The following is a 26,819-nucleotide window of genomic DNA, read 5'->3' on the forward strand; positions in this document are numbered from 1 at the left end:
GTTGCTGCAACTCTGTTTCCGATAGAAATCCAGCGCCTTTCATATTTATTTATGAAGGTACGCTAAAACAGCAAATAAACAACTCGATGCACAGATAGAATGCCGTGGCTCGGGAAATAGTTGTTGCTCAAACACAAGTGTCGTCCAAATGTTGGGTTGAGCACACTTACAATTGATTCAAAGAATGAAGTGGGAAGAAGAAAGATTTGGATGGGTTGGAAGGATTGGTGAGTGAAGGAAATTGGGTTTTTGTTACATTTGGTTGAGAGATTTGTATTGAAGAAAATAAATGGGAATGATAATTTTAGCTGCTGTGTTTTCAGCAAAAAGTGGCAATTTGTCTTCTAAATGATGATTTCATGCATATATGTGAATGTAAATAAAATTAGTCTTTCCCTTCATCTAACAAAAAACGTAGCAACATGAAGCCCCAAAACTCATCCAGAATCTACATAGCAGAATCCAGATACTCAAATCCCATAGACAGGAAACTATCAGTAATAAAATTTTACTATCACAAGTAATGTTTTTTTATATGGCTAACAAAATCACCTAACTCCATTTCAGAGACTTAATATATAATCTAGAAAAGTGTTGTATGAACCCAACACACCGGGTCTGGTCCAAACAAATAAAAAATGATATGCCAGATTCTGGGTTTGCTGCATTGCTCTAACTGCGCACTAATAAAAATCTTCCCCTAGTAGAAAAGAAATTCAAATATAATTGGTAACAGATAGAACTCTAAACCTGAGGTAAAAGTAACAGCAATCTGAAAGACATAGGTCACAAAAATGGGAAGAGCATACCCAAACAAAAGCATCGAGGAACTTTCAAGCTTCTTTCCTGGTAATCCTGTCATTTCACAAGGAATAAACTTTTCAAATGACAGTCCAATTTAAAGGCAAGGAAACAATCTTCTAATCTAAGACCTTACTAATGCTTAATACTAAGGCATCCTAAAGTTATCAAGATACTGAACAATGAGCAAATAAAATGATTTCTGGGCTCAGAAAATTTAACCAATATGACGTCCAATAAGTATGTCAACCAAATATGGTTACTATAAAATTCTTACCTGAAGCAATATATTCCCAAAGCCGTCGTAATTTCATGAATAACAGATGTGGCAAAGTGGAGATAGAGGGCCGCTAGGTTTATCAAAAGAGAATCGTCAGGCACAGAGCACAAAATATAAAAGCTTTGTCACATAAATTCTATAAATTTTCTTTTTAGTTCATATAAAAGTACTGTCTCTCTGATACCAAAAAAAAAAAAAAACCTAATTTTATGCAGAAAAAGTGATTATGATTGCCCATAGTATTCATGCTTAATTTCTTCTTCAGAAAGGAAATTAAAGGAGATAAAAAGTCAACTGACCAGGCAGATACACAATAGAGTTTCTGGAAGATGCTGTATGAAACACATGTTCACAGGATATTCTCAATGAGTATATTGCATAATAATAAAATAAGACTATTTACCTGTAAATGCACAATACCCAAGCAAAACCCAGAATTCATCGGCTAATGGAACTCTGTAACATAGAAGAAAAGGTGTCCATAAATGAAAATGAGTCCTAAAAATCAAGACTAGCAACAATAAAATGACTACTGAATACTCGAGTAAAACAAACTTCAACACACCCATCATTTAGTCTGGCAGTAAGTACATTTGCAATCGCAAAAGGAAGATACAAAAGCGACTGCACAAGTAACACATAAAAATTATAACCCCATTTTCATTTGCAATACCAGAATTAATTAATAAATCAAGCAAGACATGTAATGTTATCAAAATTCAAACATTTCAAAGGGGAACAGGAAGGTAATAAAATTGTTTCCCTTCTATCTCTGAAATGTAAATAATCTGCAGAGCTGCAGAAAGATAATGAGTAACAACCAAGAAAGGGAAAACTATAAATAAATTGTACAACAAGTTGAAAAGAGAAGGTAAAGCTCTAATGTTCTGAAAAGGTAAAGAACTGGTTTCATAACTTTGAGTGCGGATGCTACATACCATGCACATGCTAGTTTTCAATCCCTTGGGTTCATCGCACAGATGAGCCAGAATCATCCTTCCCTGTCAACAAAAGCATTTTTATCAGCAACAATCTGACAAGGAATCCAATCATATACTGGAAGAGAAACTTCAACAAAAGCAAAAAGAAATATTATATATACATGTATGTATATATATAAAAGTCCCATTGTGTATTCCTAGAGATCCACAAACTAACAGTTAGGGCACCATGGCTCATACCACAGAACAGACCCCCCAATTGTGACATCATGGCAGATATTAATAGTCATATAGCAAGCAACTAAAACAACAATGAGCAAATTATTCATTTGTTCTAGTTGATTGCAACAGGCAATATGATAATTTTTTTCAAATGTAATCCTCACTTGCAATAATGAATACACAACAAACATTCAAGGAAGTTAGAGATTCTATGATGCAGCAACACAAATGTTAAATCTTACCACAAGGAACCCAAACGCAAGTCCAGTTCCCAACACAACTAAATGTGGATAGTTCCCCATTATATCAGATGGAGACAAATAATCCCTGAATAAGAAAATGAGTCCTGTATAAAAATAAGGCAAATATCCAGAACTAGTATTAAACATGAAAAACAGAGGTATAAACTGAGGCATACCATGCAAGCACTCCTCCCACAAGCACAACAAAAGGGTAAAGCTGTCATGAACAAACAACACCACCTAATAAGCATAATGGAATACAGAATCAAGTAGTAAACTTAAAGGATTACCATTGCCAAAGCCAGTAACATGCTTCCTTTTCGAGCATGAATGACCTTGTAGACATTTGACACACTGCAAAGAAACATAGAACACATAAGGGAGATTGAGAAGACATTCAGCAAAAAGATTGTGCAAGGCCACATTTGAGCTTATAAGTTCTAATTAAAAATTCTAGGCTGAAACAAAATACATAAATGAGAAAAAAATCTTCGATGTTTCAATTTCCAAAATACCTTCCATGCCAAGAATTTGAGCACAAATAAACTATACAGCCGTGGACTGAAGACCATAATAATAATAATAGGGAGAGCAGAAAGCAAAAATGATCATAATGTTTCTATGCTGTCGGTACCCAGTTTCTACGCTGTACTTTGTATAAACGTTAACTAAATGAATAAGAACCAAAAGACTATACAAGAACATAAATCCAAAAGTGAAAAAGCAAGAATATAGGAAGTCATAGAGTACATGGAAATCCCTTCACAGACCAAAGCCAGGTTCCAATTCAAACTTTAGGATAGAGAAACCACTTACTTGGAGTAAAGTGTAGGTATAGCAGCAAAGAATAACATCAAATATAATACAGCTTTGTAAGTTGGGATCCCTGAAGTTAAAACAGTGAAAATAAGTATGTGAGCAAAAAATAGTATAAGCATAAAACAAAACAAGTTAGTGTAAAATCTAAAAAAGACAGAAAAAAGAAAACAGGGTAATATCAAGAGCTATATATTGCATATGCTAAGAAAAAACTGAATGAATTGCAATCAAACATCATCACGTTTCTTGAGATAATTATAACAATAGCTACCAGAACATGCATCATAGCAAGTCAATCCAATGTTTTGAAGGTTTTTAATTTTCAGCAAACAAATAATATGTTCTTTTCAAGGTAAAAATTTAAAAAAAAAAAACTTATGCAAACACGGCTCAGTAGGCAAGGGTAGTCAGGGAAAAAAGAATCAAGAATATATCAAATTATCATAAGATGTAGCTGATAATGTGTTGAGAAGCTCTAAAATCCAGAATGCATTGGGGCAGAATTTGCCACCAAGCCAACCACTCTACATTAAACATAAGCTGCCCTGCATGAGTAAAGAAATGTTAAAATATGAAGGGCCACTCTAATCTCTGGAAAAGCCCTCAGAAGATGTTTCTTAGGTCACTGTACTAAAATAATAACACATATAAAAGCCTATAGACACCACATTCCATCACACAGTAACCACTATGATAATTATCCTTATAAAAGTCTAGAGATAGTTTCACAACTATCATCATCGCATAATATACAAAAAGATACATTGAATGTCCCATGTATGACTGTTTTGAACACATAATCTTAATCATTAATGAGAACCAATACTCCATCATAACTGTATCCAGTATAATTTAATTCATTTGTTAAGTGTCAAAGTTTCTGAGCCACAGTGAAGCACATGTCAAATATAATAATTATCTGCTCTAAGTATGTAGCCTTACCACTAATCAGTGGCACCCAACTCAAGAAGGGGATAGAATTCCCAAAATGCTGATACCACCATTCAGCACCTATGAAAAAGAACTCACATAACTATGAGAGGGAACACAGAGAAAACGAAAATTAAAAATACATAACTATAGACTTTAATGCGCAATAAGGAAATTTTATTGCAGGAACTTACCAACTAAGGCTGTAAAAAAGTGGGCTACATAGATCAGCATAAGACCTTCTGTAGGTCCATTGACCACCGGAAGAATAAGGGTGTTGGTAAAATAGCTGCAACAACACAAAACATCAATATTGAATATTTAATTAACAAAATCTAGCACAAATAGAACTTATATAGAGAAAACACTACTGGAAATAGAAATCCATATCTATGTTACAACTAGAAAGGCTGCAGACACAAAAGAAATAACTTAAATATTATAAACGATGTCCATTATAGAGGGTTAAACAGCAGTCATCTTTTGATGTATAAATTCAGTAACTTCATAGCTGTTCATTGGTTAGAGCTGATTCTATTGAGTTTATGCAAAAGAAAGAACCAGTATGGTTTGGATTCTTACTGTTCCCATGTTGCTCCATAAAATGGAACAACTGAAATTAACCAGAACCAGAAAGTATCTCTTCCACACATAGCAGTGCTTCCGAAAGCCATGGCCTCAAACTGAAAGCATCCACAAACATATCAAAAGGAATTGTAGTGACCATACTCACTAGAATAACAACAAAAGATGGTATAATCATACCGCACATGCAAGTGCATCACAGCCTGCAATAGATTGAAGACACCAAGAAATACATTTCATCAACATTGCACGTTAATATCAAACAGTGAATATTGGGCAAAAGACATAACAAAAGGTAATCACCATGGTCAAAAAGCTCGCCCAATGGACTAGATGAATTTGTCCGTCTTGCTTGCTTCCCATCAACAGCATCAAAAGTCTAGCATGCAACTGGTATCAGAAAATCATGCCAAGAGGAAAAATATTGTACTAATGCATGCACAATAAATAATTCATGCATAACTTGAACGGTAGACAAACCTGATACAAAAAAAGAAGTAAACCGTGTGCAAAATGAACCCATCTTGGTGGAGGTGAGTCCAAATGGGGCGAATATATCTGAAATACAAATTAAGATCAAAGGATTTAAAAAAGTAAATTTGTTTAAAATGTAAGGCACATCTTCATGAAAAGAGCCTCTTTACTTTTCCAAATAATCTTACAAAGTTTGCACCTATTATCTATTCTTCACCCACACACATTACAACTTTGTGAATGCAAGTGATACAAACTGAAGCCAAAAAAAAAAAAAAAACATGGGAAAGAGGTTGAAGAAGAACAGTGGAAGAAACACAGTGTCGTTTTAATTAATGAAGTTAGGAATATCACAGTGTCGCTTTAATAAATAGGGGTTACTTCTGTTCTGATCATAATTGTAATCAAACGGTGTCATTTTATGAGGTCATTCAAATTTGTAAGAAGAAACGTCAAACAGTGTATTGATTTTGTTAAAAACGTTTCGTTAAGGAAATGAAAAGGCAATTGCAATGTTAATCGTTTCTCTTGTCCCTTTATCTCTCTACTTCCTAGTGTTTTCCTTTAACATACACTCTCTCTTAATTTCTAATTCCCCCTACTTGCGCACACACACATCCCTTTAGTGTAAACCATTTAGTACTTATAATTATCTGAGCTGGATCATTCCTTTATGGTCAAACCAACCACACCAAACAGCATTGACCACCCCACAACAATTGAATCTGGTAAGCCAAGAATATCATCTTAATATGCCGCCGGAGAGTCTTCATTACATTTATCAAGTGGAAAACCTAACATATATAAATTATAAAACAAGAAAACAAAGAAAATGATACTTACATATCCAAGCAGAGCAGAGGTAAGTAAGAACATGAATCCAGTAAGTGTTATCTAAAAAAACAACATAATCAATGATCAAAAAATCAAGAGATCGCGAATTTTTCCTACAAAATCTTCAAAACAGAAACTAAAGTATGATTAAGAGATATCTTACCATGTTCGGTCTGGAGAAAATACAGAAACAAAACCAAAACACAAAAACAGAGTTAGCAAACATATAAAACAGAGCAGAACAAAATAAAATAAAACAAAAGGAACAGATTAATTAAAAAAGAATAAACATACGGCATCCATAGGGGGAAGATTTTGACGAAACGACTCCAAAAAGGTTGCAATACATATTTGGCGAGATAAGAATTATCAACTCCACTGTATTTGTATCTGTGCAACGCTGCTACTCCATGTGCTCCTATATAACCCATTTTTTTCTCGCAAATGTCAAGTCTCTTCGCAATTTCTGAGCAGACAAAATCCAACGAAGGTAAATAAACAAGAAAGAAGTATCTATAGATTAGATCTAAAATATATTTTTAAAAAATAAGAGGAGAAAGGGATCATTTAAAAGAATAAAACAACAAAAAGTGAAGATGCCTTCAAGGAAGGAGAGATCGAAAGAGACAGAGAGAGAGACATGTGGAAACGAAGGGACAGTGTATGAAACGCGGAGGAGTGAAAGTGAAGCCGAATCTCGCAATGAGAAATAACCATTTTATTCATTCGTCTAAAATTTTCCTAACTTTGAAAAATCATTTTTTAGGTTTTTTTACCCCTTCTAATCACTATTTTTAATGCCGATAACCCCACTTTTTTACCTTAAATCATCGTTATCTTTATCTCTTCATCTTTTTGATCGAATTCACTTGTTAACATTATTAGATAAATTATCTAAAAATTGATACATCCAAATATTATTTTGATCTAACTAAAATCATCATTATCAACAAGTGAATTCGATTAATAAGATAAAGAGATGGAGGTGACAATAATTTAGAATAGAAAGAGAAGATTATTAGCATTGAAAATGATAACTAAAAAGGTGAAAAAAACAAACTTCAAATTTAAAAAATATATATAATTTTTTAAAATTAGAAAATTTTAAACAAAAAAAATTATTATTTTTTTAATATTATTGATATAATAATAATTTTATCTTTAATTTTAACTAAATTTTAAATAATAATTAATTTATGAAGGGATGTTTAAATCTTTAAAAAATCATAAATATATTATTTGAGATTAAATTAAACTGAGTGAAAAATAGTGCTTAGGTCTTTACATACATATGAGATTGTTACGGCTTATTCCTTGACTTCAATAAATGAGGAACCAAATACGCGTGGAGCCCATATTCCAATATTAGTCGGCCAAATAGAACTTGGCCAAATGATTTGTTCCCACCCAAAATATATATTACTTTAAATTATTATATTTAACTTTAAAAATCTTAAACATCTATTCATAAATAATTAAAGTTAATAAAATCTTAATTTTTTAAAATTTAATATTTTTTTCTCCCATAAACTCTAAAAATTAATAGTTTACCCATAAATCAAGTTTTAAAAAATAACATTTCTTTTTTGAGGGTTTAGTTTTCAATCTCTGGTGCTATTGTTGGCAATGAAGAGTCTTCAACGCATCACCATACTTTGGCGGTCTCTCTTCCCTCCTTTGGGATGCTGACAGATGAATATTTCATCTAAAAAAATGATTTCTTTTAAAAAGACGATCGTCTTTACAGACAAAAATGTGATCTTCATCAATCAACTTTTCAGAGGAGGGGAGAGAGACCACTAGAGTACAGTAATATATTGAGGACTCTTCATCATTGGCGATGATATCAGATATTGAAAATTAAACCATAAGAGAGAATTAAGGTTTAAAGAGAGAAAAAAAAAATTTAATTTATTTTTAATTTTATAAATAAAATGATAATTTTACCTTTAAAATTAACGGACTTAACCTTTCATAGATAAATTGTTTAAGATTCTCATAATTAAGAAAGGATATTTGGGAAAATATAATACTTTGGTGAGAATAAATCCTTTGGCCTTAAAACTTTGATGACTTTATTGCTTGCTTTTCCATATGTCAAAAATAAACGATGCGTCTTAATAGTTAAATAATATAAATAAATTATATTTTATATATTTCTCTTTCTATCCACTTTTTCTTCTTTCTTATTTTTTTTATCCCAAAAAACATATGCAAAATCGAAATTTTTTGCTTTAATCAAGAACTTTTCTTTATTTTGCACATCATCATTCTTTTTCCAAACACATTCTCAATCTAATTTGAAAGACCAAAAATTTAAACATGTTTAATGGCCGATAAATTCCATCTTCTAGCCACCGTTCTCGCAAAATATTCATTGCAATTCTCGTCCCTTATACTCTCTATTTGCCCCATCTCATTTGTATGATACAATATAAACTATTCCTTGTCAATAAATAAATGTCTTGTTTGGCAAGATATCATCATCGTTCCAAGTTTTTTGTTTCCAACGATACAAGTGGGGCACAATTTCATCACTTCAAAATCTGTTGCATGCAAATAATGAAAGAAATTTTGATGGTCGGCGGAGAGAAGAACATAAAAGTGAAATTTTTATTAACGAGAAAATACTAATATCTAATGGTAAAGATAACAATAAAGCATTTTTACTATGAAATGGTGAAAGCTCGTGGTAAAGTTGGTTTTTGGTTAAAACAGTTTATGAGTATAAAAGTAAAATTTTTCATAAGAGAGAAATCAATGATAACTAATGATGTTTGTGGTGAAAATGACGATAATGACTTATTTTTATAATTTTAAATAAATTAAAGACATACTAATAATTAGCATTTATATTAAACGCTATGATCATGTTCATCATTACACTAACAAAAAAACAAAATAGTAATTCATATTGAAATCAAATATAATTCACTAATAAAAGTGAATAACAAGTAAACAAACTTTTAAGACTTAAAATATAAAAATATCGTTTCATTATAGTTAAGGTGAGATATAGTCATTTGACCTAGTTATAAAAGCATATTGCCTAGTCTTTTTCATCAATTACACATGGGTTGAATTCTATTCTATCTTAGTAAAACTATATTATATTACCTTGCTTTAAATAATGATGTGTTATTATATGATTAAATATTATTTTATTTTTTAATTATTTAATCATATAATAATATATTATTATTTATATATAAAATTATATATAAAAGTTGTACACTTAACACTACGTTATATAATATTAAAAAAAACCAAAAGCATTTGTCAAAGTCTAAACTCGAGGACTCTAAATTGATTCTGCTTGTTGGTTGTCATTCTCTCCTAATTAATTTGCCTTTTCCCTACTTCCGGGCTAAGACATTGACCACGGTTTTTAAGCCCTATATTTAATTGGACTTTTGACCTTTGACTAAATGTTTCCTTTGGTCGACCTCAATTTTAAGACTTATAAAATTTGTTCAACTTTACTCGAACTCGGTTATATTAAATATCTAAAATTTTAAAATATTATATTTAAGGTTAAATTAAAATTAAATTTATTTAAATTTTAAAATAATTTTAATTTGAATAAATTTAAAATAAGCTTAGTTTAAACATACACATAATCATTATCTACATGTCATGAATAATACTTTACATATCAAGAGTTGGTGTTTTTATGATATTAGTTATTATTTACATGTAAAAAAGGACATCAAATCCTCTATTAAGAATATCTTATTGTTGTCTCTATACGAAGATGAGAAGTTGTTATACCAGAAACTTATATTTTCATTGTGACTTGTTATTCAACGGAGGAGGTCGAGGTCTCTAATAAGGGTGTCATGATGATATTGTCTTTTTATTTAATTGAAACAGTGATGACATCGGTTATATCATCAATAACCTCATTTAGTAGTGCCATATTATGTGCTCTAGGTTGTCCACTGACTTATGGTTGAGAGAGGTACCAGTGAAATTTAAAAGGTAAAACTGGTGACTACTTGACCCTATAATTAATCACTAGTGAAACATGTTAATTGACGTATGTTATTTTCTTTATGGGTTACCAAAATTAAGATTTTGTATGACGTGAAGAAGACTATATTATCAAGGAGGTCCAACTGTAGTTATATTAATATACGAAGTTGTGTTCTAGTAAAATTTTAAGTTGGTGTCATTACAATTAGATTCGAACTGAATTAATTCAAGTTCATATTGGTTTGATAGGTAAAATTACATTGTATAGATCCTTACCGATAAATTGTGGATTGATGATTCGTCCACGTTCGAGAGATGGGAGGGTGAAAGTTAGTCAGTTTCGATCGTTAGATAAGCAGTAAGAGAAAAATATAAACCTTAAATGGAAATATTCATTTTTCAAATATTGGGTAAGAGGAAGGTAAAGATAAATTATTAGTTTTTAAATGGAGGGAGTGGAGAGAGAGAAAAAATATGATGAATTTATATATTTTTTAAATATTTTTATTAAATAATAATTTTATTTTTAACAATAATAATAAAATTTAATAAAAAAACAATTTTTAAAATTTTAATAGTTAATAAATAAAAAATTAACTTGGCATCAATCCATGGGTGGGAAATAGTCATTTGGCCTTTTCAAAAAACTATTTCAAGATAGACGGTGTCAAAAGGAATCGGAACCAAAACAAATCAAATCAGTTTAGAATAGAAACTTGTCCTGATTGGTTCGTTTCCATTCTTATTCTAAGAAACTTGTGAAATCTGGTTATGATTGACTAATTTTGAACAGGCTAGAAAACTAATATTCCAAACTTAATTGGAAAATCAAAGAAAGGGCAATATCGTAATTTAATCATAAACATCCCCGCGTAATCTATTACAAAAAAGCCAGCTTTCCCCTCATATCCACTCACAAATATTTCATTCTCATAAAACACAAGTACATCCCCGCACTACTCCCACCAATCCTTCAATTCTTGGCAATTTTCATCTCAGTTTTCTGCAAGTCCCTTTTTTCTTTCTTTTATATTTTGCATCTTTGGAGTTTTTATCTTCTGTTTTCGTTTCTGATTGTCATCGTGCTGGTGATATAGCTGATATAAAGATTCGAGATTGGTAATATCTGTAAGTATGAGGTGGAAAGTAATGTAACTTCTTTTTGTCAAATTATTTTGAGAATTTCAGGTTAGGGTTTTTATTTACGTGCATGTTTATGACGATTAGCGGTCCTGAATGTAAATTTCATGGTTATTGAATTTATTTTGGTTTTTACTCATCAATGAATTGGGATTTGGATGCCGAATTGATAATTTTCATAGATATTTTGGAGGAATTGTTTGATTCGGCCATGACAGGAGTTGTATAACATCTATAATGTACGATTTCCTGTGGTTTTTAAACATATTATCAATTTATCATATCTTTAATTGAAAACATCAGTTTCATTTTTTAAACTAAACCTAAATCCAAATTTTTAAGAAAATCCTTAAATAACATTGTTTGGAGAAAACACTAATCTCTCCGTTTTCTTTCTAAGACGCATTTGTATGACTTCAGGGTCTTAAAATAATGAACTGAATTTCCCCTCTTCTAAAATTAAAAAGTTCTTTATTATTTTTAATCTTTAACCGACTTCAGCAATTTTTACAATTTATGTGGCATTTTGAATTATTCGTTTGACTCCCCTTCTTTGATAACTTGAATTTTTTCCTGTCCTGTGTAAGTTTTTTCTCTAGTTCTTACTGGTATGCTCTGGAAACCATTTTTTCATTTGGTTTCGAAATAATATTTTTATTTAATCATTTTAATCTATTTTTGTTTGTTGATATACTTCAATAATCTATATTTGATGGCTTTGATCAGGGGGGACTGAATGATCTAATGGAGTCTAAAGGTGGGAAGAAGAAGTCTAGTAGTAGTAAATCTTTATTCTACGAAGTTCCTCTTGGTTACAGCATTGAAGACATTCGACCAAATGGTGGGATCAAGAAGTTCAGATCTGCTGCTTACTCCAATGTAAGTTTATTATACTATTATTCTTCTGCAAGCTATAGCCACACTCTGGAATGGCTTTAAAATTATTTATGTTGATTATTCTAAATTATACCAATTCATTATCTTTCCTGGACGGGTTATGTTAACAGTTTTATTCTTTTTTTTTTTTCCCTTATGCAGTGTGCTCGCAAGCCATCCAGATACTTTTCAAGTTTGTGAACTCATCACATAACGTGATTTGTGTACTGTTATTTTGCATAATTAGTGATTAGTTTTACTCTGTTTTCTTTGATCAACGTCTTCCTCTTTCTCTCACTTTGCAACTGCATTCTCTCCAACTCTGATATACCTGCAACATTAGCAGCACTGTGATTGCATACTACTTTTCAACTGAAATAGTTTCTGTTTATACTGCCATGGATGTCTCTGCAATTGGTTTTGAGGGTTACGAAAAGAGGCTTCAAATATCTTTTTTTGAGCCAAGCATCTTTGTTGATCCTGAAGGAAAAGGCCTTTGGTACCTCTTAAAGGCTCAGTTAGATGAGATTCCAACACCGGCTGAGTGCACTATAGTTTCTTCAATGTCAAATGATCATGTTGATTCTTATGTCCTGTCGGAGTCTAGCCTCTTTGTCTATCCATAAACGATCATCATCAAAACCTGTGGGACTACAAAGTTACTTCTTTCAATCCCACCCATCCTGAAGTTGGCCGAGACCCTATCACTTGAAGTACAATCAGTTAGGTATACACATGGGAGCTTCATTTTCCCTGGATGTCAGCCATATCCTCATCGTAATTTCTCAGAAGAAGTTTCTGTTCTTGATAGCTACTTTGGGAAGCTTGGTTCAGGCAGTAATGCTTACGTAATTGGTGGGTTGTGCAAGTCTCAAAAGTGGCATGTGTACTCTGCTTCTGCAGAATCAATGATCTGTTGTGACCCTGTTTACACTTTAGAGATGTGCATGACAGGCTTGGACAGGGAAATGGCTTCTGTTTTTTATAAGACCCAATCAAGTTCAGTGGGTAATATGACTATCAATTCTGGTATCAGAAAGATTCTTCCAGATTCCAAGATATGCGATTTTGAGTTTGACCCAGTGGTTATTCAATGAATTCAAATGAAAAGGCTGCAATTTCTACTATCCATGTTACGCCAGAAGATGGTTTTAGTTATGCAAGCTTTGAAACATCTGGTTACGATCTGAAAGAAGTGAATTTGAGTGAGCTGGTGGAAAAGGGTTTTGGCTTGTTTCCAACGAAACGATTTCTCCGTATCTGTGCATGCTGAGGTTGCAGGAAAGTTTATTGAGCAGGAGTTTTTTGTTGGATGGGGTACTGTCATGAAGTGAGTGGCCTTGAAGAGCTTGGAATGGGTGGTTCAATTGTCTTCCAGAAATTTGTTAGGACGGGGGCAATGTCTCTCCTAGATTAACTCTGAGATGCTGCTGGAAAGAGGAAGAAGATGAAGAATTGGCATAATTGTTGTGGTTTACTTATAAATTTCTTGGGCTTTTAATAATAAAAAATTGCTTGTTGGATGTTATCTGATGATCAAATGTTGAGTCGTCTAGTCTCTCTGTCTAGTGGTCTCTATAAGCACTCAATAATATTCATATTTGTGAGGCAGTCGTATTAGTTATGGACTTCTGTTGCATTAATAATGTATTGGCAGTGTTGGATTGATCTGACTTCTTTCAGAATGGATTTGTAAGAATAGTGCATGGCTTTATTTGGAATACTAATCGCACTTGACCTTTTCTTGGATACTTTCTATGCTTCAGTTTATCTCTTTTAATTCAGAATTCAATATCAGGTGTTTGTTTGCTTGAGAAATATGCCAATTCTATGAAATTACTGGTTAATATGTTTTGAGTCATGAATTTGTGGAGGACTGCAAGTTTGGATGGTTATGGGTGCTATGAAGGTAAAAGAACACCAGAAGAACTTGATGAAGCCAATTAACAGAGAAAACCGTAAAAGCATTATATTCAGCTGGACTCCAATATTTGTCTTAGTTGGTAACTTTTCCTGGAATATCTTTGACACGGTTGAATCTTGGATTGCAGAGGCAATTATGATTATTCCTTTTTAGCATCAAGAACTTTGAACTTGCGTTTCTTTTAGCCACTGTTCTCGCACGAGTTGAAGTTGATAACTTGATATATATAATATGTTACTGTACCCAGCCAGGTTCTCTTTTCAACTGAAAAAGTGCTTCACATGTCAGCAGTATTTAACGTACTGCGAGGAAGAAGTTCAGAATAATAGTCTGCTATTTACCAATTCAATTGTTTTCTGTTGGTTTATCAGGTTAATTGACACATAAATTGTTCGTGTGGACGCCTATTGAACTCATCAACTTTAAGTCAGTATCATATTTCCACTTATTGCTCAGGGAATCAGTTCTAACATTAAGAATCAATCTTTAGCATGAATGTTTCAGAATAGACCTTATAATAGCAGGCTGATACATAGCCACTAATTTTTCTTTGTTTTTGTTACACATTTTTTTATTGCATTTATCCTAGAATTCTTTTCCACTACTGTTTTTTCTATCTGACAACATTTGAACCGTAAATCCTCTTGGTTAATCTTTTTACCTTTGCCAAGTAGAATCTATTACTTGGCCAAATGACATTTTATTTTCTTGAGGATCCTCTTGCTGGTTCTCTCTCTCTCAGAGTAATATATTGAAGGCCAAATGACTATTTCTCACCCCAACTTTAATAAAATGATATTAAAGTCTATTTTATTATAAATTTAGTGAAAAACCAAGAATACACATTGATGATTGACACTGGATTCTCCTCGTACACCAACTACAGTCCCGGCTTCTCCTGCTGTAATCTTCATAGGCATCTCAAGATAGGATTGAAGTAGTAAAGAAAAAGTGAGGTACTTTCTGGATTGTAACAATTGGCAAAAATGAGCAAATGCTAATCTTGAATCTTTGGTTTTAATGCAAGATTTGATTATAGAGTGGAAGAAAGCAAGAATTTGTCTCCAACAAGCCAAGTTCATACTTAGGATTTGGCACAAGATTTAACCTATGGAGCAATTTGTTTTTAGAGTAATGCTATATATATACAGTTTTGAGTATATAAATTGATATACAAATGACGTATCATTATATAATTATCTAATCATATAATGATATATTATCTATACACTTAAATGTATTTTAAAAACGGTGTGCATATAATTTTATTATTGCTTTTATTATAGGAAGAAAGGTGCAAACTGATTTAGCGTGTACGCTTAACAATATTATTTAGTTTTCGTCAAATCACATGGTCAGATTATTTAGCAAAGGAATGCAAGAAACTGCTCTCTAGACATGCCCATTGCTTATTTCTTATGTTGTCCCGAGATACTTGCCATTTGTTAAAAATATTGATGGTTTCATTGCTTTTCACACGAAATTCAGCTTAGTTTCTAGCTTTTGAGTGGTTGAGTTCTTCATAAGCTTTGAGGTCCACTGCCAAATAAATTAAATCTGTAACTATTCTTCATATCGTCCTAAAAGTTCACTGAATAGCTGACACGCAGTCTTGATTCATGAACATATCTGACCCTTTGCCATTTGTGATTAATTAGAACTGATTTCCAGTTTAAAAGCCTTGGCACTGATTATTCATTCATTTTAACAACTGGGCATGAACGGGATACACAGATTATGCATCGAGTTATTGTCACATGAAAAATAGTCCAAGAAGAAAACTTTCCCTTACTGTCTTGGCTTCACTGTTTCCTTTAAAAGCATGATTCACATAAACTGGACCACCGTTGTTGTGGCGTAATAAAATTGCTCTTTCTGATATTGACCAGAAATTGATCAAAAGATCTGAAGAGGAAAAGGAAAAAGAACCTTTTATTGCGCTCAGTAGGAATTCTGGATTCTGTAACACTTGTGAGCAACTTGTGAATATAGGAGATGTGAATTATCTTAATGATATACAAATGTCAACAATTTCTGGTTGGCAGAATATTAACCAGTTCATCCAAGTGTCGGCAACTTTTATTGGCTAAGATTTATGTATAAATGATACCTCTAAATTTTCCTGTGCTAAAACCATGAACTTTCTTAAAGAGGATCAATGGCAAATCTATGTTTGTTGTTTGGTTAGTCTACTGTATTTACTTTATAAGCAGATGATCAATCTTTGTCTAGTTAGTGGTGTTGTTTCCACTTACTTTTCAAATGCTCACAAATTTACCTTTATCTAGCTGTATGATCTTCATTTTAAGAAGCAAAGATCTTAATTTGATGTCTCAACAAAGAATCCTGAGTGACGATAAACAAATGTCACTATACATTTTCTTAATTAATTGGTTTCTGAGTAAACTTAAGTGACTCCCAGCGAAAAAGTTGTAGCTTAATGACAAAAGTGGAGCAAGAGAGATAGAGGGACACAATTTCAGATTCAACAGAGAGGACTGAGGAGAGTGGTGTTAGTGACTGGTGGGTCTCCAGATCAATATCAAACATTATTTGCAAAAAGAGAGAGTCAGTGGGGTCTCATGTCTTCTGATTCTTTCTTCTTGCTCACTGCATATACACAGTATACTTATAGTACACTCAAATTCAGCTGTAAATGAGATTGTTTGTATCTCAACCGTCCTCACGTTTCTGTCAGTTGGTTTTGCCATGATAACACTCCAAATATACCCAAAGAGAGAGAGAGAGCAACTGGGATTGGTGATCATTGCTTTGATGTCTCTTTTATTTTTATATGTTAAAAATAAATATACGTTTGGGTGGGTATTTGGGAATGTAAAGGTCTTGTAGCCACTGCAAAGAGAAAGCAAGATTATGGCTTGCGTGTGAGATACCCTTACCTTTTCAAAAAGGCCAAACGACTATTTTCCACTCAAGGTATGCTGTAATGACAAGTTTTCATCCTTTAACTATGGAAACATCAAACACTCCTCTATGGCTGATTAAATTTAACAAAACTTTAACGGTGGTAAGGGTAAAATCGTCATTTTCTCTATAATATTAAAAATAAACTAAAATAGAATCAACTTTTGCCCCCCTAAACTTTAAAAACTAAAATTTTCCCTCAGCCTAAGTTTTAAAAAATCGTAGTTTCACCCTAGGGTTTCATTTTGAAATCTTCGGCTCCATTGTCGACGGCCTCTCCCTCCCGAAGCATCCTCTCCTTCCGGTGATCTCTTTCCTCTCATTTGGACGCCCGATCAGCGTCGGAGAAGCAGTGGAAGATGAAGAACTTCGTCGGGGAAGACGAAGTTCTTCGTCTTCCCAGTCGTCGTCGTCTGAGAAGACGATCGTCTTCCCAGACGAAGACAGGACGACTTGTCGTCCTCTGGGAAGACAAGTTGTCTTCATATGGGAAGATGATTTCTCTTCCCAGACGACGTCTCTCTACGTCGGATGAGTTGGGGTGGAGTTGAGAGGGGTCGTCGATGGAAGAGAAACCGTCGGGAGGGGGAGACGGCCGACGATGGCGCTGGAGAAAGTGAAAAGGGTTCGAAAACTAAACCCTAGGGGGGGAAATGCGATTTTTTCAAACTTAGCTTAGGGAAAAAATGTTAGTTTTTAAACTTTTAGGGGGAAAAATGAGATTAAATTTTCAGGGGTTAGGGTTTCGTTAAATTTAACCGACCATGAGTGAGTATTTGGTGTTTCCATAGTTAAAGGGTGGAAACTTGTCATTACAGCATACCTTGGGTGGGAAATAGTCATTTGGCCTTTCAAAAACAATAAAACTATGCGTATTACATATGTGACATCATATGTGTGATACACTTAGACAAATCCCACATCGACAAAACACGGGAGAGATGCTAGGTCTATTTGTATTCTTTCTATGTATCTTACATCGGTTAGATGTGAAAAAATTTGACTAGTTAAATAGTCTGTGAACTCTTTAAACTGTTAAGACGCGTTTTGGGTTACAAATCCTAAAAACAAAACTATGATGGATTGTGTGTCCAAAATGGACAATATCTTGACAGTGGACCGAGTTATTGGACCAGAGATATTACAATATGATTAGATAATTTTAAAATAAAATTAAAGTAATACTCAATCACGTAATAATATACATAAATAATGGTTTTGACAAGTAGTTTTGAAGTTGCTGGAGAATCGATGAAATCTAAAAGTAGTTTCCTGGTAGAGCTTGGGATGCCTCATGGTTTAACAAGTAATATGAATGAAGAAGCTGTGTTATTTATACCTCTAGTGAATTATGTTAACTCTTAAAAGCAATGGTTTTATGACCATGAAGCAGGCCAAGCAACAGAGTTTTATACATAAAAGTGATATAGAAATTGAATTTCTCTGAATTAAGAAGTACAATCAGAATACTGTAATACAGGGATGAGCCAGAAGACAAGGTGGGGTTAGAGGTTGTCACAAAATTGCTCAAAAGAGTAATGCCTGGGCACCTTCGTTCAAACGCACCAACTGGTGGTAATAAAGCACAATTATTTCCTACTCATTTGGGGTATCCCCGTAGTGCAATTCTTCAGCAAGATTATTGGTCAACTCTTCTTTAATTATGATCAATCTCTTTCCTTCTTTGACTCCTTTTTGACACTACCTGTTGTTGGCAATAGCAGATAAATTTCGTTAACCGATCAAGGTGGGAACCAGGAAGAGTTAAAGGTGTAATTAGAGCAAGAAATGGAGCCAAAGGAAGTGAGATGACACATGAAAAGACAAGACACCAAATATCAAAATGACATTATTGGTTTATGGAAGAGTTAAGGGTATGATTCAAATCTTTTGACGATATTTTTAAGATTAAAATTTTTATTTATATGATTTAATAATTATAGAATTAATTATTAAATTTGATATGATTAATTAAATTTATTTAATTTGTTGGGTTTAATTAAAAAGATAATTTGACTTAAATAAAATTTTCTAAAAACAAGAAAGAGCCGTATAAATATAAGCAATTTAACTAAATATAAATATTGAAAGTGGATACTCATAGCTAGAATTCTACACCAAATGCTCTTCTCCCATGTATGTTAAATCAAATGGGACATAAATGGTTAGGTAAGGTAGATAAATGGGGTCCCAGACTCCCACATCTGACTCTGCCTATCAGAAACATTTCCTTTTTTGCGATTTGAAGGTGCATGGGGTCAAGAATAATATACATATGTATAATATACGTCTCTTTCAAAAGAACCAATTTGTGTTAGGTTTAGAGGGATTAGTTAAGATAAGGGTTCCACAGCTGCATTACTTTTTCTTCAAGATTGTTGAATCTAAGAGGACCCTTTCAAACGTCAGGATCCCTACGTGGTTCAGATTATGTCTCTATCAAGCACTAATCCTATCTAAGATACCGTTATTATTTACATTTAATCATTGAGATTAATACTGATTATAATAATAACCATGGGAGCAAACTTTACTTTTGTTTTCATCATGAAAGAGCAAGACATATTAAGCAATCGGTCGGAAGAACACGTTTTGAACGGCAAGTCAACGGCTTATCTGCAGGGTCCACTTTGCACGTGCACCTAGGAACACTGCTATCATTACAAGCGGCTACTTCCTGTAAGAATTCGGCTCCCAGTTCCAAGATTCCAGTTTGGAGCTTCACTCTAGCTCACTTATTTACAAGCAGAACATCTGCAGGAGCTTTATGTGCATGCTGTTTTGTGTTTTTTATATTATTAGAACCTGAATAAGATTTTTAAGAGGTAAAAACTTACCAAAATTGAATTCAAATTTTGGGAATATATAAAGTGTTGTAGAGATTAGTATAAAATATGTATAGATAGAGTGATGGAAAGGAAAGGAGAGAGTGAACGAGGCAGCTTTTACTTTATTGGAGATGGGTGCTTTTGGATTGTTTTAATGGGTCTTTCTGTTGACTGTGGAGACAATATGAGTGTATTATAGGATCAATAAAGCAGAACCCAGCTGAGTAAAAGGAAAGCAGATATGTGAAATAATTCACCCACACAGCAAAGATCTTACTAGGAGCTTGCAATCGCATTCACCAATCTCAAGTCTGTCCATCCCTCGAGATCCTCACCTTTCTGGAATTATTATTTAGACCATAATATGAATGTGGAATTTGAGGCTTGGCTTTAAGTAAATGAATGGCCAATCTAAGGACTGTTGGATTCTCAAAGGTCCACTGTTGAAGCTAGCATTAAAACCTTAGTAAATCATCTTCCCCCTGAAAACTGACATCAAAACTGCCAGACCCACATGGTCATTTTGATCAAGTTTACCATTTTTTAAATATGGGGGTGCTTAACAGTTGGTATTTCACTGCTTATTCATTTAAAAGCTTAGAATAGTATAGAATAGAAAATTTCTCAAGCACCTTTTTTTTAATTTGTAAAATAATGCATGATTGAAGGAATTTTTCTTTTCCAATCATCTTTTGATATCATCAAGGTTTGGTTAATGTGGCTTGGCTTTTATATATTCTTTTTCCTCTCTTGTTTCAACCAGTGGCAGGCATGTTTTAGTTCTCTTTAGCTTTTACTACCAAAACCCTCTGCTTTCTTGACTCTTAGGTCTGACACAAAGCTGCGAGAGAGTGAATTCATTGCAAGAGAGACATGAGAAATTGTACTGCTTGCCTTTTGATGTAAACTTTTCTTAAAACAATACAAACAAAAGAAGCTAATTTTAGTTTCTAGTTACCTTCGTTTTGAAATTCAGTTCTATCGAAATGATGAGAGGAAAAGATGCTATTTTGTGCTTTGTGGCTCTTTTAAGCTTATGGACTTCTGCATGCGGATTGCTTTCACCCAAAGGAGTTAACTATGAAGGTATTTGAAATTTTAAACTATCATTTATTCTTTTCTTTCTTTAAACATGAAATAATCATTTTAGCTTGTTTTTTCTTTTCAGTCCAAGCTTTAATGGGCATTAAAGCTCAACTGGTTGATCCTCATAATGTTCTAAGCAATTGGGATGAAAACTCTGTTGATCCATGCAGCTGGGATTTGGTTACTTGTTCTGGTGGCTTTGTTACTGGCCTGTAAGTACTAAAACTTAATTTTCTTCTAACTTACTAATCTGAAATTGTTAAAAAGGTTTATATTTTTTTTTTTTTGGGTTGCAGAGGAGCTCCAAGCCAGAACTTTTCTGGCACTCTTGCGCCAAGTATAGGGAACTTGACAAATCTCCAGCTTGTGTATGTATAAAAATATAGCTGAAAAGAAAATATGAAACAGCTTAAATGTCAAGTAATATTGAGTCAGATGAGGGTTTTTGCAGGCTCCTACAGAATAACAACATATCAGGAAATATGCCTTCTGAGATAGGGCGGCTCTTAAACCTTCAAACACTTGATCTTTCAAATAACAACTTCATTGGCTCTATTCCCAGTACTGTATCCAATTTGAAAAGCCTACAATACCTGTAAGTGAACTTCATATATTGCCATACTAGTAAAAGTATATTATTAAAGGTCATTTTTGAAATCCTTTTTCATGTCTCACTCTTCTAATGGATTCTTTGAATTTGAATCAGGAGGATGAACAATAACAGTCTTTCTGGAACAATTCCTCCCTCATTGACAAACATGTCCCAGCTTGCTTTTCTGTAATTCTCTTCACACTTTACCCCATCATTATAATTACATTTCTCTTTCCATTTTTACATCTATGTTTTTTTTTTTAATGTATTAGGGATCTGTCTTTTAATAATTTAAGTGGTCCTGTACCTCACTTCCATGCGAAAACATTCAGGTAAGTTCCTCTTGACTTTTGTTTCTTTCTACTTGTAATTTGAGTTCGTTATTCACTCGTTTACATATATTTTTTCTTTCAATTGTTACAGCATTGTAGGAAACTCTCAGATATGTGCCACTGGAACTGAGCAAGACTGCTTTGGAACTGCACCAATGCCAATGTCTATTGCCTTGAATAATACTCAAAGTAAATATACTTCCCGGCTAATTTCAAGTTTCTTAATTACACCAAAATATGAAGTTTTTCTTTTGATATATTTGTGTGCCTTCACTAATGTGATTCTGTTAGAAACTCAAACTATTCTGACATGAATTTTCTGTCTTTTTAGACCCGCAACCTTCTAAGAGACCTAAGAGCCATAAAATTGCTTTGGCTTTTGGTTCAAGTCTAGGCTGCATCTGCCTACTAATTCTTGGATTCGGATTTCTTCTCTGGTGGAGGCAAAGGCATAACCAGCAAATATTTTTTGATGTTAATGGTTGGTGAAACATAAATTGGTTTAGAAGCATCAAATAGCTGATAGAATAAACTTTACTTGTTCTCATAAGCACACTCATTTTAATGTTTCAGAACAACATCATGAAGAAGTTTGCCTAGGAAACTTGAAGAGATTTCACTTCAAAGAACTTCAGAATGCCACACACAATTTCAGCAGCAAGAACCTGGTTGGAAAAGGTGGCTTCGGAAATGTCTACAAAGGGTATCTCCAAGATGGGACTGTTGTAGCTGTAAAAAGGCTCAAAGATGGAAATGCCATCGGAGGTGAAATCCAATTTCAGACTGAAGTTGAGATGATCAGCTTGGCAGTTCATCGAAACCTCCTCCGACTCATTGGATTTTGTATGACAGCAACAGAACGGCTTTTGGTTTATCCCTACATGTCAAATGGCAGCGTTGCTTCACGTCTCAAAGGCAAAGAATTCATCAAATTTCCCATTGTAGTATGTTTTTTTAAGTGCATAAGCATAACATTTGTGCCCCTTCCAAAATTTGTTCTTGCAGGCAAGCCAGCCTTGGACTGGAGTACCAGAAAAAGAATTGCCTTGGGAGCTGCAAGAGGTTTACTATACTTGCATGAACAGTGTGATCCCAAGATAATTCACAGGGATGTGAAGGCTGCAAATATATTGCTTGATGATTACTGTGAGGCTGTGGTAGGAGACTTTGGGTTAGCAAAATTACTAGATCACCAAGAATCGCATGTTACAACAGCCGTGCGAGGAACTGTGGGACACATAGCCCCAGAGTATCTATCAACTGGCCAATCCTCTGAAAAAACTGATGTTTTTGGGTTTGGCATTCTTCTACTTGAATTGATATCTGGCCTAAGAGCCTTAGAATTCGGGAAGTCGGCGAATCAGAAAGGAGCTATGCTTGATTGGGTGAGCTAAACAAACATGACTTACTTGCTTACAGGGGAGCTTGGTCACTTCTTGAACTCAGTTATTCTGATTCAATTAATTTACGATATAACTGCAGGTGACAAAAATTCACCAGGAAAAGAAGCTGGAAATGCTAGTAGACAAGGACCTAAAAAACAACTACGATCGAATTGAGCTCGAAGAGATGGTTCAAGTAGCTCTCTTATGTACACAATACCTTCCAATTCACAGACCAAAAATGTCTGAAGTGGTTCGGATGCTTGAAGGAGATGGACTTGCAGAGAAATGGGCAGCTTCTCAAAGAGCTGAAGCTACCAGGTCGAGGCCCTACGAGTTTTCTTCTTCAGGGAGATACTCTGATCTTACTGACGACTCTTCATTGCTGGTTCAAGCAATGGAACTCTCTGGACCAAGGTGACATGATGCTGCACAAAAGAAAACCAATAACTGGGATAATGTTGAAAAGAAAGAGAAAAGAAAACGGTGACAGAATCTGAGAATAAGAGTGTATCAAAACTAGTTTGTTGGATGGTAGCAATACACAGAACATCCAAAGCTTTGTGTCAAATATCTGATTGTACAGATTCGAATTAAAGAAACTGTAAAATTGCTGTGGAGTGACAATAGCAATAGCTTGTTTTGTTCACAGGAATTAACATTGAATATATTCAAGGTATAACCGCGTATAAAGAAAGGAAAAGAACACAAAATAAACATATTATAACCAACAAGGTGAATAATGAAAAAGAAAACCAAAATCTGTTTATCCATTGTTAAAATATTATCTACTTTACATACATAGTTTACCATGGTTTTGCGTCTCCTAACTGTTGGTAGCTCCAAACATTTTCAATGAATTTTGGAACGTCATTCGACAAACCATGTTGTTAAGGTATTTGAGTGTCAGCATTCTTTGCATCTTTACAACCAATTTTTGAGATGATATCTTCGACATATTTATGTTGGCTTAAATTAATTTCTCAGGTAGTTCCACTTCAAGAAAATTTGTTTTCTTTCTATCATGCTATTTTGTTATGATGCATGTGTGATGTATTAATTATACTGTGATCCTCTTGGTATCTTGTAAAATTTCCCGAGACAGACTCTAGTGTATTACTCGAACAAATCTGTTATATTAAATAAAACACTTGTAAAAAGGTACTAGATGTAAGCATTTTAATCATAAAACCAAACTATATAAACATCATGCTGTCAATCTCCATTCTTTACTCTACTGTCAATCACACATCTCCATAAAAGTATTCAAACACTTAGTAGTAAATTTATCCAAGTTTTTTTACATTCTAATTAATCTATCGTATTCCCAAACTCTAAATTGAATATATCAGTTGATGATAAATCACATCAATAATTTGGCACTAAAGAAAAGACACGAACATATCTACCACTTATGCTTTCATTATCACTGTGATGACCCACGGACGGTGGCGTAGAAAAGTATTGACAATGAAGGGCACATTATCTGTGATGTTCTGCTTGATTACTCGCAACTTTGCCATTGAGATTTAAGCATGTTATTATATCATATTTCTTTTGAGCATGTGATACAAGTTTTGCGATTCCAAGATCTAAGTAAAAGAAAGGCCAAAGGACTAATTTCCATCTAAAAAATGTTGTTTTTCTAAATTTTCATTTTTTAACTTTGAAAATACTATTTATTTATCAATAGATTATTAATTTTTTTAGTTTTAAAGATAAAATTATTATTTTATTTATAATATTAAAAATAAACTAAAATTTTATCTTTTTTTCTCATAAACTTAAAAAGTAACAATTTTTTCAAATTAAGTTTTAAAAAATAACTCCCCCCCCCCCCCCCCCCCCCAACTTCTTCTAATGATTTCTCTTTCTCGACGGTTTCTTTTTCTCTAATGATTTGTTTTAACGTCTTTTCTTTCTCTGACAATCATATATCACTTATTTGAAAAGAAAAATTATCTTTTCAAACAAAAATGAGATTGTCATCAATCTTATCTTCGTCGTATGATCTCACCTTAGTTGGGAAGAAAAAGACAAAATTAACAATTTTAATTATTCATTGAACACTGTTGATACAAATATCTTCTACAGTTTGCAGAAAGCAAAGAGGAGTGTACGAAGAAAAGAAACGACATCCCCAACAGAAGAAAATGATGCGTCTCCACCCAATTATCAACTGTTGAACCCTAAAACGTTGTCGTTTTATTATATAGGAAAAAACCATTCAGTCAAACAGTCAACTCTGCAGCCACATCTTCCTGAATCTTAACACAATTCTATCCTAACAAGAAATTCTAAAAAAAATTGGATGAGAGATGAATGTTTAAGTTTTTAAAATTCTATGAATACGAGTTTAAAACTTCTCTATACAATTAATATAATTAAACATGTAGAGAATTAATGATAAGCGATGAACAAAGAGGAGATGCTGACTAACTCAGATTTGTTTAGAGTTGTTCTGCTTCTGTTTCTTCTTCACCAAAGTAGAGATCCAATTCTTCATTCATGGAAACCATTAACGTTCCACGTATTTATCGATAAATTTAAGGATTGAAGGATATTTTAGTCATTTTATTAAATAAAAAACCTCAAAGAAAAACTGACTGCAGAATTCTTTTTCCTACATTAGAAAAAAAAAAAAAAAATCCTACGGCCACTGACCCGTGACTGGCCATGACTCTGGAGGCCAAATTGCATGGCTTAGCATCGCAGCGAAATGAAACTGATCAGGTCTTCGAATTGCCAGCAATAGAAGCAGTGCAACTTCGTCGGTGATTAAGGCTAGATTTGGCCTTGTTTTCACCAGCCAAGTGGCAGATCTTGGTAATAACGTAATTATCTGAAAATATTACGTGAGATTTTTAGTTTGAGTCAATTAGTAAAAGCAATAAAATAGTGGGAAAAAAATTAATGTTCTTACTTCTTTTACAACGTATTCATAAGAAACAACTGCGAAAAATGATATTTTCGAAGAAAAAAAAATCAAAGAATGTCTTTTTATTTCGGCCTTGGAAGATTCTATAAGAATGAGATATCAAGATATCTCATAATAAGAGGCAAAAAATCCAAAAGATTCTGTCTTATGTTTTCCTTTTGGTTTATATACCAGAAGAATTAGGATAGTTTGACATTACAGATAAATGGTCGATAAGTATAATATAACCAGTATGGTAGATTGTTGTGGCGAGGGATTAGAATGGAATTTCTCTTTGACTCTTCTCTCCTTAGCTTTTTGGAGCTTTTATGCAAATGCACTTTATTTTATCTAACAATTCTCTTTGAATCTTAGTTGGGGCGTTGGTCGAGGCTTTAGAGCCGACAGTTTGTGGGATAGTTAGGGAGCTTTCCACCTGCATAAGCCTTCTGACATGTTATAGAAGTCAACCGATGTTATGCATTATTTACCTAACAATTCTCGCCTGAATGCAATAGGTGGACAAACTCCTCCGACTAACAATGTTTATACTAGGAATTCTCTATTGGAGGCCAATTTGGAGAGCTCATTGTTGAATCGCTTTATGTGAGAATATAAGGTCTCACCTAACTGGCTAGCTCCTAGCAGATGTTGAGGGGGATAATAGTAATGGAAAATTTCTTATTCACCTTTCAAGAAAATTTTAGACATTTG

At 33.5% G+C, this 26,819-nt stretch overlaps 2 protein-coding genes, 1 long non-coding RNA gene and 1 pseudogene across 4 annotated transcripts; 2 read left to right on the plus strand and 2 right to left on the minus strand.

Annotated features, from left to right (window-relative positions):
- Positions 1-376: 376 nt before the first annotated feature.
- Positions 377-6,842, minus strand: LOC123216877 (choline/ethanolaminephosphotransferase 1-like). Of its 2 annotated transcripts, none has more exons than XM_044637511.1 (20): positions 6,769-6,842; positions 6,423-6,594; positions 6,292-6,301; positions 6,138-6,188; positions 5,301-5,378; positions 5,124-5,199; positions 5,001-5,023; positions 4,818-4,918; positions 4,430-4,524; positions 4,248-4,316; positions 3,303-3,372; positions 2,777-2,840; positions 2,663-2,703; positions 2,487-2,571; positions 2,020-2,082; positions 1,647-1,705; positions 1,485-1,537; positions 1,079-1,151; positions 810-855; positions 377-700 (listed from the first exon to the last, which is right to left on the minus strand). In XM_044637511.1, the coding sequence occupies exons 2-19, from the start codon at positions 6,557-6,559 to the stop codon at positions 834-836; spliced, it is 1,170 nt and encodes a 389-aa protein (XP_044493446.1). In that variant the 5' UTR covers positions 6,560-6,594; positions 6,769-6,842; the 3' UTR covers positions 377-700; positions 810-833. The 2 variants fall into 2 exon arrangements, with proteins under 2 accessions (XP_044493446.1, XP_044493445.1); XM_044637510.1 differs by having other exon boundaries at positions 6,729-6,839.
- Positions 6,843-11,969: 5,127 nt separating this feature from the next.
- Positions 11,970-13,870, plus strand: LOC123215465 (annotated as a pseudogene).
- Positions 13,871-19,478: 5,608 nt separating this feature from the next.
- LOC123216599 (protein NSP-INTERACTING KINASE 2-like) lies at positions 19,479-23,843 on the plus strand. The gene is made up of 11 exons (XM_044637066.1): positions 19,479-20,882; positions 20,965-21,094; positions 21,179-21,250; positions 21,334-21,477; positions 21,589-21,660; positions 21,747-21,806; positions 21,898-21,995; positions 22,138-22,287; positions 22,380-22,721; positions 22,812-23,191; positions 23,289-23,843. The coding sequence occupies exons 1-11, from the start codon at positions 20,783-20,785 to the stop codon at positions 23,607-23,609; spliced, it is 1,869 nt and encodes a 622-aa protein (XP_044493001.1). The 5' UTR covers positions 19,479-20,782; the 3' UTR covers positions 23,610-23,843.
- Positions 23,844-25,223: 1,380 nt separating this feature from the next.
- LOC123216601 lies at positions 25,224-26,198 on the minus strand. Its single transcript, XR_006502258.1, has 2 exons — positions 26,112-26,198; positions 25,224-26,030 (listed from the first exon to the last, which is right to left on the minus strand). It is a non-coding gene; the product is annotated as an uncharacterized LOC123216601 (long non-coding RNA).
- Positions 26,199-26,819: the final 621 nt, after the last annotated feature.

The sequence above is a fragment of the Mangifera indica genome, chromosome 5 (genome assembly GCF_011075055.1).
Source record: "Mangifera indica cultivar Alphonso chromosome 5, CATAS_Mindica_2.1, whole genome shotgun sequence".
Classification (NCBI taxonomy): Eukaryota; Viridiplantae; Streptophyta; class Magnoliopsida; order Sapindales; family Anacardiaceae; genus Mangifera; species Mangifera indica.